The 23083-nt window shown below is 33.2% G+C and overlaps 1 protein-coding gene across 1 annotated transcript; it reads left to right on the top strand.

Moving 5' to 3' along the window:
- Nucleotides 1-1342: 1342 nt before the first annotated feature.
- LOC149546482 (uncharacterized) lies at nucleotides 1343-22459 on the top strand. The gene is made up of 5 exons (XM_089791225.1): nucleotides 1343-1530; nucleotides 14175-14533; nucleotides 14650-15733; nucleotides 18556-18867; nucleotides 18993-22459. The coding sequence occupies exons 1-5, from the start codon at nucleotides 1351-1353 to the stop codon at nucleotides 22014-22016; spliced, it is 4959 nt and encodes a 1652-aa protein (XP_089647351.1). The 5' UTR covers nucleotides 1343-1350; the 3' UTR covers nucleotides 22017-22459.
- Nucleotides 22460-23083: the final 624 nt, after the last annotated feature.

The raw sequence follows: 23083 nt of genomic DNA, 5'->3' as shown, positions 1-23083 counted from the left end.
TGAACACATGAAAACTTATAAATGTTATAGAAAAACATAAATCAATGAATTCATTAATAAGTAAAATAAATAGCTTTATGTTTTAAATAAAATATCATAGCTACCTAACATATGTGTGTCACTTAAAAAATAATATGCTCATTTAATAAAATAAGATGCACACTTAAATAAATATTGATATCTTAGTATACAAATGTTATTCTTACATGTACAACTACCAGGGTGGCAATGTATATGTATAGGGTAAATCATGTTAATAATATGTCTTATCACAAATATAAAAGGTGAATACTAACAAATGCCTTGTATTTTCTCATGAAATGTGTGAGATTGTCAAAAGTTTTTAGTGTTCAACTACTCATCCCTTTATGTTAGATATAGGTTGTATTTTATATAAAATGTGTTATTTTTATAACAAATAATTATTTTTTGTTGAAGAAATTATTCTTTTGCATTTAATATAAAAGTTAAATATAGCAAATATTTATGATTAGTAATAACTATTTGGTCCATTTGAGTTGCATATATGTTACATTTGATATAGTTATACAATATTCTATTAACAAAACAAAGACATTTTTTAATTCAACTATTAGAGATTTTTAGAGTAAACTTTGGTTGAATGTTTAAAAAGCCATTTTAGGACACATTTCATTAGATGCACTATTTTAACAATTTGCATGATGAGTGGCACCTTCAAACCCTAGTTGTAGGTAGTTCAATGTCCATTTTTCATTTCTCAAAAAAATGGAGGTCTTACAATATCCCCTACAATGAAATTAGCCCTCACGACTACTGGTCCCTCTCCCCTAGAATACCATTGAACTTATAAATTCAATGCAATTAGTCTAAGTACTTTAAAATCGACTTCGTACTTAGTGAACTCGCAGAGTGGTCTTGTATCCCCGACCTCTTCTTTTGTGAATATGTATCTTTAATATTTAATTAATAGAAAAGATTTATTCATCAAAAAAATCAACAACCTATAAAATGGTGAATCAAAAACTACTTGTGGACTCTTCACGCTAGGTATAGAATTATCAATTAATTAATGATACCAATTGAAGTGGCCAAAAATCAATTGTAATTCAGAAATGGACCCCACAAGTCATTCTTACCTTTTATGAGTGGCCGACAAGGCGTACATATACTTTCATTTCGTCCAACTCTTAAGCATCGTAGACTAAAAACAAATTAAATGTAGAAACAATAGTTACCATGCAAATATTCTCCTCCTCTTCGACATTAATCCATATTTCCTATGCTTGTACTGACTCTAATCATTTGCAATTCATATTACTCCTCTTCTTCCACATCTTTTAACCCGTCGTTAGGATTTCAACTGATCTAATGGCAGCTTCTTCATCATCGCGCCAATTGAATCATAAAGATCATGCTTTCTCAGGAGTTGAGCCTCGAGGCATAAGAAGAATGGTTTCTGAATCAACGAGATTGTATGATGTCTTCATCAATCACAGAGGTCTTGATTCCAAACAAACTCTGGCTCTTCTGCTCTATTGTTCCCTTAGGGCTTGTTTGGTTGAGGGAATATAAATTAAGCATTGGCATTCGGAATGTTGGCTTTGGGATTCTGGAACTTGGAATCCAGATTATGATTAGGGAATCGAATTTGGGACTGTTTGGTTGACCAAGAATTCATTGTGAGAATATAGATTTCCTCCGTTTGGTTGCACATTTTGGAATTGGAATACTAGCCAAAATAACATGCAAAATATTATCATCCAGCTGTAGCATTATCATCATGCAAAAAAATTCAATACTTATTTGGTTTGTTGAAGTCCAAACATTTTTAACAAGTATAAAAAGATTAAGTCATGTTGAAAGTAAACATTATCATAACGGATGAGGATGAGATTGTACTAATGGATACTAAAACTTTTATAACTCTTGCTCTATAAAAAAAAAATACCATTGATTATAATTCACATAATTACTGATATGAAATATGTATATTGTTCAAATCACGTTGAATGAATCTGAATCACAAGATGTAATGCCCCGCCAAGGGATCTAAAGAATTTTACTAAGTATGCCAAACAATTTTTTATTTTTTTATTTTTTTATTTTTAAACATGAAAGATAAAACCATTCATAACATTTGCGGAAGCAATAGCAACAATTCAAATGAAAATAAACATAACATATATACATAACAGGCTACATTTTTTAAAGATCCATTAACATTGTATCACATCTAAATTAACTATTCATCTAACATCTCATCTTTATGAAATAACAATGATGCATCCAATATATTTAAACAATATACAAGTGTCCTTTTGTAATTATATTTTAGTTTAGCTCAATCATCCACTGTACATATCACAGGGTATGAAAAGCTTAAAAGAATAAACATCCATATAAATAAAGTACATCATCATCCAATATTAATCCATGATGCAATTAAAGTAAATGAAACCACATATCATACATGATACATCATCACAAAAGATATAAACATCCATCACAAAAGATAACCATATATCACAAACATAAATAACTAAGTGCACGGTTCCTCCCAACTGTAAATAGCATCATTAGACCATCGTGGATCCTAACCATCCCTCCGTGCGTAACATTCCAAAGTACCGAAGAGATCATCGGTATTAACATAGTAGAAATGTCACTCCTAAAACATCCTACTAACATGCAAAGTAAAGCATAATAAATCATCAACTAACATATGCAAAATAAAGCAAATCATCAATATAAGAAACATACCAATAAATACATCCATCATAAGGTACATTATCTGCCATAATGCTCCAAGAACATAATGAACAAAAATACCAACCCAGAATACTCCAGCCACGGTGTCTCGGACGGATCTCAAATGATAAGAGTGGAAAATACACTACCACCCGACCGTGTGGAACCTAAGTGGTCCACTCCCACCGTGCTGAGGAGATAATCTCAAGTCCCAAATAGGATATCAATACACATAGCATAAAAAGTTTAGGAATCCTAAAAGTATACTAACTCAAAGGTTCTAACACACACAAAATCGACATCTAATTCCCAGAGGCACACAAAAACATGTAGGAAACCTACTCTGCAAGTGGGGAAAGTGTCATCGCAATTATCACGTACAAGTTACCCTGGCAGTTAGCTAAACTCCACGGGTCCATATTGATCTCATGCGGCCACTAGTATCCTCTCATATTGACAATGCATACTACGGAATGCACGGTCGCAACCATGCGTTCTCACTACTCCCATCCTAGCCTATACAAGCACTCAAGGCATGGGCGAGAACATCAAAACAATTATCTTTTTAAGTGCATTTAATCCCCATTTAGTGTGTAAATGTTATCACTTATTAACCAAACTTACAATGAGTTACCCTGGCAGCCACTTAGGGCCCCGGCCCCCATTGCAAGCCACTTCCCGACACTACAAGTAGATTACCTACCCTAAGCTTATGGAATCATAAATCACCACAGTCCTGTACAAGCGAATGTAAAGAAAATCCAAAAGATAATCCATAAAAATAATCATCAAATAATCATGATAAAAGCATCAAAAATCCATAATAAGAAGAATCATCAAATCTCCATGAGCATCTGAAAAAACATCCATAAAAAATCATGACCACAACAGTTCTCTATTGGCAACTGAAGGCATCACTGATAATCATAATAATCATTGGTTCTCAATAACCAAAATATATCTCAAGATAAATGGTTCTCAACAAGCAATCAAGAATATCTCAAAATCATACTGATCGAAGACTCCAAAATGGTTGAGTCAAACATGTCACAACATGACATCATTAAGAAATAAATCCACATTTTAGTCTCATCATGGCGACTAGAAAGTAATCCAAAGATAACTGATCGATGACTCAAAAATGATTAGCTCAAGTGTCTCATACACATACATCTCAGCTTCACACATGAAGACTGATGAACAATAACAATCAATAAATACAAACATTTCATAGAGCATACGATCACATTACCATGGTTGGGCTTATAAAGATCAACACCAAATAAGATCAACATGTCATCACATTTCATAACCCCCGAGCCTCTGGTAACAACCTAGGACTGGTCAACACTAGTCAACCCAAAACCCAAAACAAGAAGCATATAGAATACACGATGCAAACACATGTTTTGGTTTAATAAATTCACATAGTTGAATAATGTGTAGGGGTTTCCAGTTTTCTGTTTGCAAGTATACTTCAAATGTTTTAAGTTTTATCATTTGACCTACAAGTCAACCCAATTGTTCCCCGATAGCATTACCCTTCCATTATTAAGAATTACATTCTAAGAATAACTTAAGGATAAATATTCACTAAACTGGTCATCATTGATCTTAATTAAATTGTCCTTTATATTTAACCATGATCCATATTCTAATTGATTAACCTTTCAACTTTTTTTTAAGATCATTATTCGTTATATTATAAGAGAGTCAATTATCAATCTTTGAACAAGAAGATTATAACTTATTAAAATGATCAATTAACATCGATTCACAATCCTTGACCTCTTATTATTCTAATAATTCTCAATTATATATTACTAAGTCTTCACCATTAAAATACCTAAAGTCATTATTCAAGTCATCAAATTAAGACCTATCAACTTGATATCAATACTTTTAAAATCTCATTAAAATAATTATATCAATTAAATCTCTATTACATAACTTAATTATTAATTAAATCTAATTAACTCTCATTAATTGATTTAATTAATAATTGCATAACCATAGCAACGTTCCAATTAATATCAGTTGACTAATAACTAACTAGAATTCTGTAAGATAAAAGTCAACTATAATTCAATACTCAAATGTTCATATTAATAATTCAATAATAATAACTTGTCAATATTTATTAGCAAGCTATATTGAGAATAAATCTATAATAACCTCATTCGTCTTCTTTCAAAGAATACCAACATTCCCTTGACAAATTCGTATTATCATTAATCTTTTCAAATAACACTCTATCGCACAACTTAATTATTAATATCATAATTATAATATCAACTCAATGAATATCAATTGATTAAAAATCAATTATACTTCAAATCCGAAAACTAATATCTTTACAAAACTTTAATCATTAAATAATCTTCACTAGATTAAATCTAATCGAACTATTTACACCATTATTTATTAATAGTTTGTTAGTCCTTACAAACATTAATAAATAATAAACTCTTCAAATTATAAATACTCAATCTATAGAATCCTTCCATAAACTCATTAGTTAATATTTGGCTAACTCTTAACTCCATTAAGGTATTCAAACATATTAACCAATAACATAATAATTCAATTTTAATCCAATATCATTCAGAGTTTTTAAATTTAAATCAACATAATATAAATTATCATTTTACAATTATTTAATCAATATTGAAATAAACCATTGTACTCCATTTTCTAATTGTTCTAATAATATTTTGTCTATATAAAGATCCCTATCACAAACCAATAAGACTCATTGTGGATTTTAACATGAATAATCTCCAAATTCTTAACATTATCATCTTCATTAAACAACTCTAAAATTGTTTAATATATATTAAATAGTATTCAATATACATTATAAAAAGTCCACTATATAAACTATATTAAAATCTCTTTTTTTTTAATTTTCTCTCATCCATTACTTAGATTGACTAATAATTAATTACACTTCTTCTACTATTAATTAATCTTAATTAAATTTGATTTAATTAGATTAGATAATAAACCATATAAAACTAATGCATATTAATAAGATTCTAATAAGGGAAGATTTCAATAATATCTTTAATTCATTCCATGCTTTGATATATTATTTTATGAAGTTTAAGCATAAAGAATTCTTGGTTATGGGAAATGGAGAAATATATGTTCTTGAATAAAACAGTCTCAGTACGACGGCCATATCTCCCTAATGAACCCTTGGATCGGGCTGAAATTGAAATATGTTAGAGAGGGCCAAGTTGCGCTACTTCTGACCGGAGCGATCGAATAAATTCGATCACGATAAAAGGTTATGAATGACTGAGTTCGGGTCTATCCAAGGGGTCAGCGACAGAACAATTAAAAAATTTCTTCTTAAAAAGGTAATTGTTTTCTAAATTTATCCAATAATCTCACTAATGGATTTGGCCATAAATCTTGAAACCATTTCCAAATCTATTTCAATTTGATTCTAATTCGAACCCAAACTCGTTTCTTTTTTTTTAAATCCATGCATATAAAATTTTCAAATAAATTTAATTGCCCAAAATTGAAAATGCATACAATAAAAATATGAAATTCCTCAGAAGACATATGGAAGACACGAAGAAGACAAGAATGCATGATGCAGAAATAGCATAAGAAAAATCACAAGAATCTATCCGGATTCTGATGCTAATTCGCTCTTCTTCAGAAAACCCACAGAGCAAGCTCCCTTCTTCAGAGTTCTTGAGTCCTCCAATGCTCCAATTGTTTTCCACCCCCTCCCTAAGCTTCTATTAATGCCTGAATATAAAGAGCTCTCAAGAAACTTTTGGATTGCTTCTTAAAACCGCTGAAAGGTGTCACTAACTAAGCATGGGTCTTTTCCAACCTTTTTGATGAGTCATAGAGTTATAGACACCTTGTGCTTAATTGATGCACTAACCCGCGTGTTGCTGACACATGTTAATTCTCATGTAAGCGTATAACTTCAATTTACTTTTTAAATAATCTCTATTTAAATTTTATAACTTTCATTTTAATTTTTATAACTTTTATTATTATTATTTTATTTATTACTTTATTATTATTTTATAATTATTATTAATTTTAATTTCTAGTTTTCTTTTATTTAATTCATTTTTCCCAATAATTCACATTTAATTAATTACAATCAAAATATCAAAGATCATGATATTTTATTAATTTTCTCAAATAAATAATTTATTAATTAAATCTATTTATTAAGACTTAATTAATGGAAAATTCACCATAGACCTCCAAAATAAAATATGAAAACCCATCATAAAACAAATCATACAAAATAAATCTAAAGGGTTAAAAATCACGAAATATGTCATCCGACACATTCAGTGGGTATTCAACTCAGATACTTGTCCTAATTTTCCAATTATGACAAATGGCTCAAAGGGTTGGGATTTGGACTTGAGAATTTATCTCCCCTCTCTTATCATTGAGATAATGTGATAGGGTATGCTCATCCTGGCAATTCAGGGAAGTCAATACTCGATACCTGTAACCTACATAAAAACCATGCATGTACAAACACAATATATACTAAACTAAACAGACAATGATAGGAAGTGGTGCATCGTGTAGATCTCGACTAACAGGTGACTACAACTCTCTTCCTTAACCACATCAGACACGTCATACAAAAGCAAACACGCAAAGCAAACACGCACACCATACACATGCAAGTATAGGGTAAGTATCCATAAGAAAGCACATATGATAATAAATCATCTTACTAATCATCATTAATAATTGAAAGCAATGTAATAATCATCATCAATAATTGTGAACACTAAAAATAATCATCATACATACATGAAATGTAGAGTCTAAATAATCACATCACATAATAAACTAAATCTATAGCACAATATCTGATAATCTCAAAACAATGCTGTTAACCAACAACGTAAAACTAGCTCTAAAAGAGTTCAGCAACAATAACAAAATGCGAACTAGAGGCAGGCACTACATCCACCCCCCCTGGGATTAGGCTTACTCCTGGAAGCCTACAAGAATGAAAAGCTAAGATACTCACTATGCGGGTCCCATTGAACCATTTTCCTCCCTACTAGGGAAACATGATTCCACTGAGGATATTACAACACCCTTAGAGCAATATGATTTTGGTTTAATGTCTGCCCCTAATTCGCATTTTGTTAACTCTTTTAGAGCTAGTTTTACGTTGTTGGTTAGCAGCATTGTTTTGAGATTATCAGATATTGTGCTATGGATTCAGTTTATTATGTGATGTGATTATTTAGACTTTACATTTCATATATGTATTATGATTATTACATTGCTTTCAATTATTAATGATGATTAGTAAGATGATTTATTATCATATGTGCTTTCTTATGGATACTTACCCCATACTTGCATGTGTATGGTGTGCGTGTTTGCTTTGCGTGTTTGCTTTTGTATGACGTGTCTGATGTGTTTAAGGAACGAAGTCGTAGTCACCTGCTAGTCGGGATCTACACGATGCACGACTTCCTACCATTGCCTGTTTAGTTTAGTATATATTGTGTTTGTACATGCATGGTTTTTATGCAGGTTGCAGATACTGGATATCGACTTCCCTGAATTGCCAAGATGAATGTACCCTATCACATTATCTCAATGATAAGAGAGATGAGATAAATTCTCAAGTCCAAATCCCAACCCTTTGAGCCATTTGTCCTAATTGAAAAATTAAGACAAGTATCTGAGTTGAATATCCACCGAATGTGTCGGATGACATATTTCGTGATTTTTAACCCTTTAGATTTATTTTGTATGATTTGTTCTATGATGGGTTTTCATATTTTATCTTGGAGGTCTATGGAGAATTTTTCATTAATTAAGTCTTAATAAATAGATTTAATTAATAAATTATTTATTTGAAAAAATTAATAAAATATCATGATCTTTGATATTTTGATTGTAATTAATTAAATGTGAATTATTGGAGAAAAAGAATTAAATTAAAAAAAAACTAAAAATTAAAATTAATAATAATTATAAAATAATAATAAAGTAATAAATAAAATAATAATAATAAAAGTTATAAAAATTAAAATTAAAGTTATAAAATTTAAATAGAGATTATTTAAAAAGTAAATTGGAGTTATAAGCTTACATAGGAATTAACATGTGTCAGCAACACGCGAGTTAGTGCATCAATTAAACACAAGGTGTCTACAACTCTATGACTCGTCAAAAAGGTTGGAAAAGACTCATGCTTAGTTGGTGACACCTTTCAACGGTTTCAAGAAGCAATCCAAAAGTTTCTTGAGAGCTCTTTATATTCAGGCATTCATAGAAGCTTAGGGAGGGGGGTGGAAAGCAATTGGAGCATTGGAGGACTCAATAACTCTGAAGAAAGGAGCTTGCTTTGCAAGTTTTCTGAGAAAGAGCAAATTAGCATCAGAATCCGAATAGATTCTTGTGATTTTTCTTATGCTATTTCCACATCATGCATTCCTGTCTTCTTCGTGTCTTCCATATGTCTTCTGAAGAATTTCATATTTTTATTATATGCATTTTCAATTTTGGGCACTTAAATTTATTTGAGAATTTTATATGCATTGATTTAAAAAAAAAAGAAACGGGTTTAGGTTCGAATTAGAATCAAATTGAAATAGATTTGAAAATGGTTTCAAGATTTATGGCCAAATCCATTAGTGAGATTATTGGATAAATTTAGAGAACAATTACCTTTTTAAAAAGAAATTTTTTACTTGTTCTGTCGCTGCCCCTTGGATAGACCCGAAATCAGTCATTCATAACTTTTTATTGTGATTGAATTTATTCGATCGCTCCGGTCAAAAGTGGTGCAACTTAGCCCTCTCCAACATATTTTAATTTCAGCCCGATCCAACAGTTCATTAGAGAGATATGGCCGTCGTACTGGGACTGTTTTATTCAAGAACAGATATTTCTCCATTTCCCATAACCAAGAATTTTTTATGCTTAAACTTCACAAAATAATATATCAAAGCATGGAATGAATTAAAGATATTATTGAAATCTTTCATTATTAGAATCTTATTAATATGCATTAGTTTTATATGGTTTATTATCTAATCTAATTAAATCAAATTTAATTAAAATTAATTAATAGTAGAAGAAGTGTAATTAATTATTAGTCAATCTAAGTAAATAGATGAGAGAAAATTAAAAGAAAAGAGATTTTAATATAATTTATATAGTGGACTTTTTATAATGTATATTGAATACTATTTAATATATATTAAACAATTTTAGAGTTGTTTAATGAAGATGATAATATTAAGAATTTGGAGATTATTCATGTTAAAATCTACAATGAGTCTTATTGGTTTGTGATAGGGATCTTTATATAAACAAAATATTATTAGAACAATTAAAAAATGGAGTACAATGGTTTATTTCAATATTGATTAAATAATTGTAAGATGATAATTTATATTATGTTGATTTAAATTTAAAAACTCTGAATGATATTGGATTAAGACTGAATTATTATGTTATTGGTTAATACGTTTGAATACCTTAATGGAGTTAAGAGTTAGCCAAATATTAACTAATGAGTTTATGGAAAGATTATATAGATTGGGTATTTATAGTTTGAGGAGTTTATTATTTATTAATGTTTGTAAGGACTAGCAAACTATTAATAAATAATGGTGTAAATAGTTCGATTAGATTTAATCTAGTGAAGATTATTTAATGATTAAAGTTTTGAAAATATATTAATTTTTCAGATTTGAAGTATAATTGATTTTTAATCGATTGATATTTATTGAGTTGATATTATAACTATGATATTAATAATTAAGTTGTGCGATAGAGTCTTATTTGAAAAGATTAATGATAATACGAATTTGTCAAGGGAATGTTGGTATTCTTTGAAAGAAGACGAATGAGGTCATTATAGATTTATTCTCAATATAGTTTGCTAATAAATATTGACAAGTTATTATTATTGAATTATTAATATGAACATTTGAGTATTGAATTATAGTTGACTTTTATCTTACAGAATTCTAGTTAGTTATTAGTCAAATGATATTAATTGGAACGTTGCTATGGTTATGCAATTATTAATTAAATCAATTAATGAGAGTTAATTAGATTTAATTAATAATTAAGTTATGTAATAGAGATTTAATTGATATAATTATTTTAATGAGATTTTAAAAGTATTGATATCAAGTTGATAGGTCTTAATCTGATGACTTGAATAATGACTTTAGATATTTTAATGGTGAAGAATTAGTAATATATAATTGAAAATTATTAGAATAATAAAATATCAAGGATTGTGAATCGATGTTAATTGATCATTTTAATAAGTTATAATCTTCTTGTTCAAAGATTGATAATTGGCTCTCTTATAATATAACGAATAATGATCCTAAAAAAAAGTTGAAAAGTTAATCAATTAGAATATGGATCATGGTTAAATATAAAGGACAATTTAATTAAGGTCAATGATGATCAATTTAGTGAATATTTATCCTTAAGTTATTCCTAGAATGTAATTCTTAATAATGGAAGAGTAATGCTATCGGGGAACAATTAGGTTGACTTGTAGGTCAAATGATGAAACTTAAAACACTTGAAGTATACTTGCAAACAGAAAACTAGAAACCCCTACACATTATTCAACTATGTGAATTTAGTGAACCAAAACATGTGTTTGCATCGTGTATTCTATATGCTTCTTGTTTTGGATTTTGGGTTGACTAGTGTTGACCAGTCCTAAGTTGTTACCAGAGGCTCGGGGGTTATGAGATGTGATGGCATGTTGATATTATTTGGTCTTGATCTTTATAAGCCCAACCATGGTAATGTGATCGTATGCTCTATGAAATGTTTGTATTTACTGATTGTTATTGTTCATCAGTCTTCATGTGTGAAGCTGAGATGTATGTGTATGAGACACTTGCGCTAATCATTTTTGAGTCATCGATCAGTTATCCTTGGATTACTTTCTAGTCACCATGATGGGACTGAAATGTGGATTTATTTCTTGATGATGTCATGTTGTGACATGTTTGACTCAACCATTTTGGAGTCTTCGATCAATATGATTTTGAGATATTCTTGGTTGCTTGTTGAGAACCATTTATCTTGAGATATATTTTGGTTATTGAGAACCAATGATTATTATGATTATCAGTAATGCCTTCAGTTGCCAATAGAGAACTGTTGTGGTCATGATTTTCTATGGATGTTTTTTCAGATGCTCATGGAGATTTGATGATTCTTCTTATTATGAAATTTTGATGCTTTTATCATAGTTATTTGATGATTATTTTTATGGATTATCTTTTGAATTTTCTTTACAGTCGCTTGTACAGGACTGTGGTGATTTATGATTCCATGAGCTTAGGGTAGGTAATCTACTTGTAGTGTCGGAAAGTGGCTTGCAATGGTGGTCGGGGCCCTAAGTGGCTGCCAGGGTAACTCATTGTAAGTTTGGTTAATAAGTGATAACATTTACACACTAAATGAGGATTAAATGATCCTAAAAAGATAATTGTTTTGATGTTCTCGCCCATGCCTTGAGTGCTTGTACAGGCTAGGATAGGAGTAGTGAGAACGCATGGTTGCGACCGTACATTCCGTAGTATGTCTTGTCAGTATTAGAGGATACTAGTGGCCGCATGAGATCAGTATGGACCCGTGGAGTTTAGCTAACTGTCAGGGTAACTTGTACGTAATAATTGCGATGACACTTTCCCGCTTACAGAGTAGGTTTCCTACATGTCTTTGTGTGCCTCTAGGAATTAGATGTTTATTTTGTGTGTGTTGAAACCTTTGAGTTAGTATACTTTTAAGATTCTTGAACTTTTTATGCCATGTGTGTTGATATCCTGTTTGGGACTTGAGATTATCTCCTCAGCACGGTGGGAGTGGACCACTTAGGTTCCACGTGGTCGGGTGGTAGTGTATTTTCCACTCTTATCATTTGAGATCCGTCCGAGACACCGTGGCTAGAGTATTCTGGGTTGGTATTTTTTTTCATTATGTTCTTGGAGCATTATGACAAATAATATACCTTATGATGGATGTATTTACTGGTATGTTTCTTATATTGATGATTTGTTTTACTTTGCATATGTTAGTTGATGATTTATTATGCTTTACTTTGCACGTTAGTAGGATGTTTTAGGAGTGACATTCCTACTATGTTAATACCGATGATCTCTTCGGTGCTTTAGAATGTTACGCACGGAGGGATGGCTAGGATCCACGATGGTCTAATGATGTTATTTACAGTTGGGAGGAACAGTGCACTTAGTTATTTATGTTTGTGATATATGATTATCTTTTGTGATGGATGTTTATATCTTTTGTGATGATGTATCATGTATGATATGTGGTTTCATTTACTTTAATTGCATCATGGATTAATATTGGATGATGATGTACTTTATTTATATGGATGTTTATTCTTTTAAGTTTTTCATACCCTGTGATATGTACAGTGGATGATTGAGCTAAACTAAAATATAATTACAAAAGGTCACTTGTATATTGTTTAAGTACATTGGATGTATCATTGTTATTTCATAAGGATAGGATGTTAGATGAATAGTTAATTTAGATATGATACAACGTTAAGGGATCTTTAAAAAATGTAGCCTGTTATGTATATATGTTATGTTTATTTTTATTTGAATTGTTGCTATTGCTTCTGCAAATGTTATAAATGATTTTATCTTTCATGTTTAAAAAAAAAAAAAAATTGTTTGGCAAACTTAGTAAAATTCTTTGGATCCCTTAGCAGGGCATTACACAAGAATTGATGAAATAAGACTCAAAAACATCCCATTAAAAATATATATATTTGTAGAGATCCAATAAAAAATTTGATCATCACAACATTCAAACTCACAGGTGCAAAGTCTAAATGTTTATATTAAAATTTTACGAAATCTTACCTGGAAACACTTTTACGCCAGAAAAAAATCAACAGAGTAGATTGTTTTTCACCTGCATACGATTCATTAACTAAGAAACAATGTATGTGAAAAAGTTATTTCACCAAACTTTTTTGCAGTAACTACTGAGGCGGATCAGGCCGAAAAAGCTTGATAAATTACTCAACAGTGGCAAATATATGATCAAGTAATAGCGAAAAATTTTCCCTCCATTTAAAAAAATTAAATTTCAAAAATTAGTGCAAAAAAAAGTACCCCCAAATGGGCATCCGGAAGTCAAACCCAATTAAAATTTTACTTTAGTCGAAATCCTCATTTTCAAAAAATGGGAAATAAAACGGAAATTTCAAATAACAAGTATTTTGAAGAAATTTGGAATCCTTGTTTTGGGTGTCAAATGAGGATACCGAATTCCACTTTTTTCCAATTCCAATTCCAATTGTGCGGACTCAAACAATGGATTAAATTTTTTTAAGAATTCCGAATGCCAATTCTATTCTAATTCCAGCTACCAAATGGGCCCTTAAGGAGTTAGGAATACGGGCTTTTCTAGATATGGAAGAGATGGAACTGGGCCAATCTTTTCCATCTACAATTGAGACCGCCATCCGTTCAGCTGCAGTTCATATTGCTATCTTCTCCAAAAGATATGCAGAATCTGCTTGGTGTTTGGAGGAGCTGGTTCTCATGCGACAGAGTCAAGCAAAGATTATTCCTGTCTTTTATGGGGTGGAACCCTCGACACTGCGCTACATAGAAAAGGGAGTGTACCATGATGCATTCATTGAGTACGAGAGGAAATCCAGGTACCTGGGGAAACTAAAGGAGTGGAAGGAAACCCTTCAGTCTATCTCGTTTACCGCAGGTCATGAAATAAAGAAGTTGAAGTAAGTTGTGTATGTTCGTATTCAAGTTTGTTTTAAGCCTTTGTATATAAAATATGCCTGCTTTTTAAATCAGAAAAGTTCTCTGATCGAAGTCCCCTTTTTTTCGCTTGTTAAAGTAATAGTGACCTGGAAAGCATAGTATCAGCAGTGCGAAGGGAAACAAAACTTCTGCAAGTTGCCAGATATCCAGTAGGACTTGACAAGCTTGTAAAAGAGTTTGAAATCCAGTGTGGAATGGTTGAAGAAGAGGAAGGGAAGGTTAAGATTGTTGGCGTCTTTGGAATGGGTGGGGTAGGCAAAACCACTCTTTCCAAAGAGTTGTATAATAGAAAGCGTCAACAATTTGCTCGAGCCTGCTTTCTATTTGATGTCCGGGAAGCCTCAGTCAAGAGCAATTTATCTCGTTTGCAAATGAAACTCCTCGGTGATCTTTTTGGTGAAAATGAGATCAGTTTTGAAAGTACAGAGGAAGGATCAAGCTATATATCTGATTGTATAGAAAGAAGCAGTAATTTGAACTTCTTAATTATTCTAGATGACATCGATAACGTAGAGCAGTTAGATGCTCTGTCGATCATGCATATGCTTAAAAAGCCGGCTAATAGTCTGATAATAATTACAACCAGGGATGTAGGGATACTCAAAGCCGTGGATATTAAAATAGGTTACGATTTAAAAGCCATGAATAAAGATGATGCCAGAGAGCTTTTCAGCTTGTATGCTTTTTCGCGATCCAATCCGCCCAGCAGATACAAGGATCTTGTTGATAAGTTCTTAGGTGTGTGCGGAGGCTTGCCTTTGTCTCTTCAAGTTCTAGGAAGGCATGTTCATCGTCGTGATGAAAGTTACTGGAGGTCAGAGCTTGAAAGGGTTTGTGATACGATGCTGCATAGAGACATACAAAAGAATCTTAAACTTAGTGTCGATGCATTAAACAAAGAGGAAAAGCAAATTTTCATGGATATGGCATGCTTTTTTGTTGACCAGTTGAAGCGTACAGCCATAAGAGTGTGGGAAGCATCAGGATGGTCTGCTCAAAATGCGCTACAAACATTAAAAGATAAGTGTCTTGTTGAGGAAATCGAAAATCCTTTGCCTGTATTGAGAATGCACGACCACCTGCGGGATTTGGCAAGAGAAATGGCAAATGAACTGAGCCATCCTGGGCATTTCTGGCTTCCTCGAGATCTAAAAAATATGGTATGCATCTCCTCTTTCATAATTTTGCCTTGTATCATATGATACTGAAAAAATCAAATTAACAGTTACACAAGTATCAAGTCTAATATGACTTTGTGAAGTCTTTCAAATATAACTTCGCAAACTACCATCATCTTATGAGAATTTAACTAATTGTTTTTATTAGCCAATTGACTTCAAACCATGAATATTTATGTAGATGCCTCATTCAAAGTTCCAGTTTTACCTCCAGCGATAGGCGTGCAGTTGCCATGCGAATTTCATTTGACGTTGTGCATAGGTTTTCTTGGTAGATCTGTAGTTATATATGATCTTCAATAAATTTAATTGCCAGTCCATATGATTGAACAAGTAATGAAATAAAACATGCAATTTGCGAATTTGCGAATCTTATAACATGATCGGACAACTTTCGAGCAAACTTAGGATGATTTTTCCTCGAATAAAGTATGCTGCGTATGCTGAAGTTTTTTCGCAGTTTTATGGAATTTTTGTCCATGTCACTGGATAGTTAAGATAATGTATAGAAATTCATACGTATTTATGAAGCTTGGAGTCATTCAGTCAGTTTTTGTGTAATGGACACCCTTGGATGTCCCAAAAAACTAAACCAAATTGCTGAAAGGAATTATGTCAAACAGTTTGCATTCAACTTCTTAAAACCTCTTATAACTCTGGAAATCAAACGTTTATTTGTTTGTTGTGTTTCGTGCATGGAATTGGTATCATACAACATAAACAAGAAATAAACTACAATAATATGCAAAGTGGAAATGAACTGCTGCTAATAAAATGTTATTTTCAGAATTCATAAAACCAAATACATAGCAGATTTATCAACTCACTAATTACTTCAACAATATTGTCATAATACTCCAGCCCATGCTTACGAACTTGCTGCTACAATACTTTGTCCTCCAATCAGTCCACTACCTTCATAATACCATTCCCTCCAAGCGGCATAAGCGTCGGACAAGTAGTGAAGAAGATATGAGCAAAATATCAAATCTGCCTGTAGCCGGAAATGCAACTAAACTGCCTGATAATGAAGCCAATAAGAAAGAATTCCAAAGGCCAAACCCCAAGGGAATGACGTCTAAAATGTTACAAAAGAGGATAGACGTCCTCAAATGCCAAGAACAAAGCTGCAACTCACACACCAATTTCTTCTCATATTCAACCTACCTAATGAAGCCACAAATGCTTCCTTTTATTCTATTTCCAAGGGTCCGCTCAACTCATATGGGCAATGTGGGATAAAAGATGTGTACTATATAAAACATATATTAAAATACCCCTTATGTCTCTCTTAGGTACACACTATCATAAAATAAATATTAAAGTAACACTTTAATATTTTACAATTAACTAGACGTTACTTTAATAAAACTTCAGGCATTAAAATGTATTAGCAATCGGACTCCGAATAATGCGAGTGATAGCTCATCGGAAAGCTCTCACCGAGGAGTATCGAATTCCAATCACCAAAATTGACCTGCACTGTGTCCTGCCGACTTACTAAAAATAGTAAGTATGCCTGAAACTGAGTAAATCAACTTCGTTTTGGCCCAAACTAGAAATGACTAGGCCAAAACACTCCAGGATCCCATTAAACCCTTCGTTAGCCCTCGGGACCATGTAGAACAAGGCTAACGCACACACACTTGGTCAACTGCTAAAAGATGGGATCATTACATTTTGAGAGTCGTAAGACGCATGGCAAATGCTATCCTATGTTAATTTTACCTCTGCAAAATACTTCTTTATGCTGCAACTAGAAATCTGGATCTGCATTTTGAAATTAAAAACAAAGCATCCTCTATCACAATAACAGAGCACGCTTTACCCTGAATGCTGAAGTTCAAGAAATTACAAATGTGTTTTGCTCGCTTCACACTGTCATCTGCGATGAAAAATAACGTTTATTTTTGGCCATGGATTCTGACTTTAGCAAAAAATTAAGATTAATTTTAAAAAGTAAAGAACAGATTCTTTAGGGTACTCCAGATCAGAAGGGTGAAGATTTGAGACTCATAGGTAGGTTTCCAAACATCGTTCACAATAACCAACTCATAGCATAATATTTGTTCAAATTCTTCAAAGACTTGCCCATTTTAATAAATCTGTTGATATTTGATGCTGGAAAAACGGAAGATTTTAATTAGTTTTTTTTATTTTTTTGAAAAAAAACAATATATCAAAACATACATATATTTAGAATTTAGTTTTATTTGTTTTTAGTTTTATTTCTTATTAAGTAAAATATGTCTAAATACGTGTGTATCTAGTTTTTTTTTTTTTTTTTGGTTTTTTCTAATTTCTTTTTTAGATTTTTTTTTAATTCAATCATTAGTAATTTTCTTCTGAAGAATTGGAATAAAGATATAATTTCAGAACTACATTTACTCTCTTTCTAATTTTTCAATGACTGTGTTGTCTTAGACTCTGAAAATAAAAAATTTATCTCTTTTTTAAATTAAGAATCTTGCTTGATATTAAGTAATAAAATAACTAAAATAAGAAAAATATAATCCTTGCAGCTATCCTCCCTCTCTACAAATTGTACCATTGACTAAATTTCAAAAAAACAAAAACACAATGAAATTTTTTGAAATTTTTAGCATTTGATCTTCATGATCTGTATATTTTGTGATCGAAAACAACAAATTTTTTGAAAAAAAATTACTGTGTTTTCGTGAATCTGAAAAAGAATCATATTTAACTACTTTTTTTTTGGTCTTTAGTGCATTTTGTCTAGAGATTAGCCAGCGCCTACCTGAATGATGCATTGTTTTAACTCGACGCCCCTTTTGTATTTGCAGGAATCAAATGGATTGAAAAACATCTTTTCTGAAAGCAAAGGTAGGTGTTTCCATTCTATTTTTAACAAGGACCAGAATTTTGAAGTTCAATTCTTTCTGCAAGAATCAGATGATGAACCAGAGACGTCATCTTCTTTGGTATGGCTTCACCTATGGTACCCGTATTCCGCGTATACAGATCATCCCAGTCGTCAGCAACACCTGAATTCCACTGTACAACAAAGAATTCCATCATGGATTCCGCTTCAAAATGTGCAGAGCTTAAGAATCACCAATGGGTATTTCAAGAGACTCTGGCATGAACACATCGAGGTACTCTGTTATTTCCCACAAAAATCTAGTTTCCATCAATCAGATAACGAATCCATTAATCTACGCTTTCTTTCGTAAGTGTTTCTACCTTGAAAATTTGAAAACAACTTTAGTTCGACTTTCAGGTTCCCTACAAATTAAAAGAGCTGGAAATTAATGGAACTTTTTTGGAAGAGTTTCTAGATTTCTTGGGAATTTTAACTGATGTAGAAAAGGAGCTCGAAAAGGAATACAGAAATGGTCACCAGATGTCGAAAAGGAAGCTACTTAGGTCAAAGGCGCGTAGAGGACTTTCAGGATCCTTCCCAATGAATGGTGACCAGGAGTCTGCTATTGTTAAGGAACCATTGAGCTTTATTGACGAACTAGTTATTAGAGAACAACTAAATATTATAAGGATTGTTATTAGAGGAAATTATTGTCCAAGAATTCAATCCTTGGAATTTTCTTGCATTAAAAATCTCACAGAAGTGCAGTTTAAAAGTGTTGAATTTTTGAAATGTCTTAAGATTAGCAGGTGTGAATATCTCCAAAGATTGCTAGCGACTTCTGATCTTCCCCATCTCAAGGAATTGAGCATAATCGCATGTCCTGAGCTTCACGAGCTATGTCTTGGCCATTTGAGCTGCCTGAAAAAGATTGCAATTGCATATTTTAATTTTGAAAGTGTGCCACGTATATTCAGTTCAAGGAAGATTGTAGAATTGAACATTAGTAGATGTCGGAAGCTCAATGAGCTATGTCTTGCACATCTGGGCCGCTTGAAAAGAGTAAAAATTAAAGACTGCGATCATTTGAAAAGTGTGACAGGAATATCTCGACTTCAAAACCTTGTAGAACTAAGCATTTCTTGGTGTTGGACACTTGAGCTTGAGTTGCGTCTGGTGGGTTTGAACTGTCTGAAGAGCATAAAAGTTGATAGGTCTGTCAGGGTGAATTGCTTTGAGCTGAATCGTTGTGCGAATTTGGAAACAGTTTCAGGGATGTCATTCAGAATTATTCAAGTGATGAGCATCCCAGACTGTCCGAAAATTAGGGAATTGCCAGTTATTGATGGTGCAAGGTACCTGGAGGGTATTACAATTAATGAATGTGGTAAACTCAATAGCATCATTTTGGCTGATTGTACAATTTTAAAAAGAGTATCTGGTGACTTTGATCCTGTGGGATTATCCATATCAAATTGTCCAATGCTTGAACAACTGCCTTGTTTCTCGTGCATAAAATATTTTGAGGAGATCAGCATTCTCCAGTGTGGGAACCTTAAGAACTTGAGTTTGCCAACGACTTTGAAATGTCTTGAGTTGAATACTTGCAGAGAACTCAAGAAAAAAGTAGCAACATCTGCTCTTACGAAGTTGGAAAAATTAAATATTAGTGAATGCCCTCAAATGGATATAGATGTTGCAGATCTTATCCATCTAGAAAGGTTAGCAATTACAAATGTTAAAAGTGTGTCCGGAGTATCTAATCTTACAAAGCTTGTAGAACTGGAAATCCATGAATGTTTGGAGCTTGATATTGAGCTGAGTCTCTCAGGATCGAGCTGTTTAAAGAGGATTGGCATTGTTGAATGTGGGAAGATGCGCATGATAAAACTGCCGACGAGCCTCACTGCATTAAGTCTGGAAGCTTGTAGAGAATTGGAAATAGTGAAAGGATTTTCTGGTCTTACAAATTTTGAAGAACTGAATATTAACAAATGTCAGTTTGAGTTGCAGCTTTCCAGCTTGAACCATCTGAAGAGGATGGCCATTATTGAATGTCACAATGTATGCAAAATAATACTGCCAAATACAATCATTAAATTCTCAGTGCAGCGGTGCAGAAAATTGGAAACTGTGGCAGGATTATGCAGTCTTACACAGCTTACAGAGCTGTACATTAGCATGTGTCCCAAGCTAATGGAGTTGCCAATTCTTTGTGGTTTAAGTTGTCTGGAAAGGATTGCAATTGATGGATGCGGGAAGCTCCATTGCCTTCACGTGACTGAATGCCTGATCTTGAAAGGAGTGTGGGGTATCTCTGGTCTAAGCCGTCTGGCACAGTTGTGGATATCAGATTGTCCAGAACTTGAAGAGCTGCCTTCTCTTGCACGTCTAACTTGCCTCAAAGATATACGTATATTCGGGTGTGGAAAGCTACGGGAAGTAAGTTGGCCAGAAACATTGAAGATTCTGCACTTGGGTTCTTGTAAAGAACTCAAATGTGTGCCAGGAATATCTCATCTCAGGGATCTGGTAGAATTGATTGTTTCTGAGTGTTCGCGGCTTGAGCTTCAGTTAAATCTTGAGGGTATGAACTCTCTCCGGAGAATTAGAATTGATGGATGTGGGAAGCTCAAGTCGTTTATGTTGAAGGACTGTCAAAATTTGAAGAACGTGTTGGGTAGATTTGATGTGGCGTCGTTATCCATATGTTATTGTCCAGAGCTTGAGGAGATACCAAGTCTTGTGCAACTGAACTGCTTGAAGAGGATTATCATTGACTCTTGTGATAAGTTGGACAGCGTAAGAGTGCCAACGACACTCGTGGAACTTGAAGTGCGGAAATGCAGAAAATTTCAGACGGTGGCAGGATTAGACGATCCTTCCAAGCTTGAAGAGTTGTCCTTTTTTGATTGTCCTGAGCTTGAGGAGTTGCCAAGTTTTGCCACACTAGGCTGCTTGAAGATGATTACAATTGACTCCTGTGAAAAGCTGCACAGTCTTGTAGTGCCATCGACACTCACGCAACTCAGAGGGCAGCAGTGCAAAAAAATCCAGACGGTTGCAGGAATGGGCGATCGTACAAAGCTTATAGAGCTGCTTGAGTGTCCTGAGCTTGAGGAGTTGCCTAGTTTTTCCAGACTGAGCTGCTTGAGTGTGATTGCTATTGATTCTTGTGAGAAGCTGCACAGCATAACACTGCCAACGACACTGAGGGTACTCACGGTGCAGCGGTGCAAAAAGCTGCATACGTTGGCAGGAATGGGCGGTCTAACAAAGGCTACAGAGCTGTATATTAGCGAGTGTCTTGAGCTTGAGGTGTCGCCAGTCCTCCATGGTTTAAGTTACATAAAATGTATTACAGTTAGTGGATGCGGGAAGCTCAATCGCCTTAAGCTGAGTGATTGCATATTCTTGAAGGGAGTGTCGAAAACACAGTAATGTATATCAGATTGTGTGAAGCTTGACGAGATTTGCATCTTCAAGTGCGAGAACTTACAGAAAATAACATTGTCAACAACAGTGAAGAATCTTCACCTGGAAGATTGTCCAGACCTGAGAAGTGTGTGTGATATATCAAATCTCAAGAATCTTGTACACCTGATTACTTCTAACTGTCTGCAACTTGTGCTCGGGTTAAATCTTGAGGGTATGAATTCTCTCCGGAGCATTCAAATTCATAGATGTTTGACGCTCAAGAATGTCAGATTCAACAAATGTCAAAATCTGAAGATACTGTTCCTGTCGTGTTCTTACTTCAACGAGCAATCGCTTTCAATAAGTGATTGTCCAGAGCTCGAGTTCCTCAGTTTGGGAGAAAACTGCGGGGTGAGTATTTTCATTTACTCTTGTGAGAAGCTGGAGAATATAGAGGGCATGGAAGAGTCGCATGTGAAAAATCAAACTATTGCAGTCACTGATTATTAAATCTCCTATCACAAATGATTATTAAACTACTGAAAATAAATTCCCAGCTAATATCGAAGAATAACACAACTGCAACTTCACTTATAAAATACGGAAAGAAATGCGCAACACAATGAACACAATATTTTCGGACAAATTGTCCCTGGAAAAACCCCTAAGGGAAAACCAGTTCTATAGATGAGGAATTATATTAAACTTCAGCAAATCAAGAGATACAAAATTCCTTGCCTCTCACTGGCAGAACTCCGACAACCTCCTAATTTCTCCCGCTGATATTCCCCACTGCTATCCCTGCGCTAACATTGCGCCCTTGCTAACACTGCAAGACTGTTTGCTAACACTGCAAACTGCTTCACAAAAGCTTCTTCTCTCACATCCAAATGACCCAATGACCCCTTTCTATACTACTCCTGTTGGTAAACCAACAACCGAGATTAAATCTAACCAACGGCTGAGATTAAGACAACTCGACAGCCAATAATAGAATTGGTTGCAAAGTGTCCAAAAGGAATCACTAAAATTAGTAAATAATAACCATTTACTAATTTTTGGCAAGTGGACAAACAGCTGTCCAAACCACC

The sequence above is a fragment of the Cupressus sempervirens genome, chromosome 7, assembly GCF_028749045.1.
Source record: "Cupressus sempervirens isolate cs-2001-9-10 chromosome 7, ASM2874904v1, whole genome shotgun sequence".
NCBI lineage: Eukaryota > Viridiplantae > Streptophyta > Pinopsida > Cupressales > Cupressaceae > Cupressus > Cupressus sempervirens.
Note: the sequence above shows the minus strand (reverse complement) of the source record. Positions and strands in the feature narration are given on the sequence as shown.

Bases quoted from the DNA above. Each gene is read 5' to 3' on its own strand.
- LOC149546482 (XM_089791225.1), top strand. From the start codon at position 1,351: ATGGCAGCTTCTTCATCATCGCGCCAATTGAATCATAAAGATCATGCT. The intron at 1,531-14,174 runs GCTTGTTTGGTT...TGGGCCCTTAAG, and splicing joins TGCTCTATTGTTCCCTTAGG to GAGTTAGGAATACGGGCTTT. The intron at 14,534-14,649 runs GTAAGTTGTGTA...CGCTTGTTAAAG, and splicing joins CATGAAATAAAGAAGTTGAA to TAATAGTGACCTGGAAAGCA.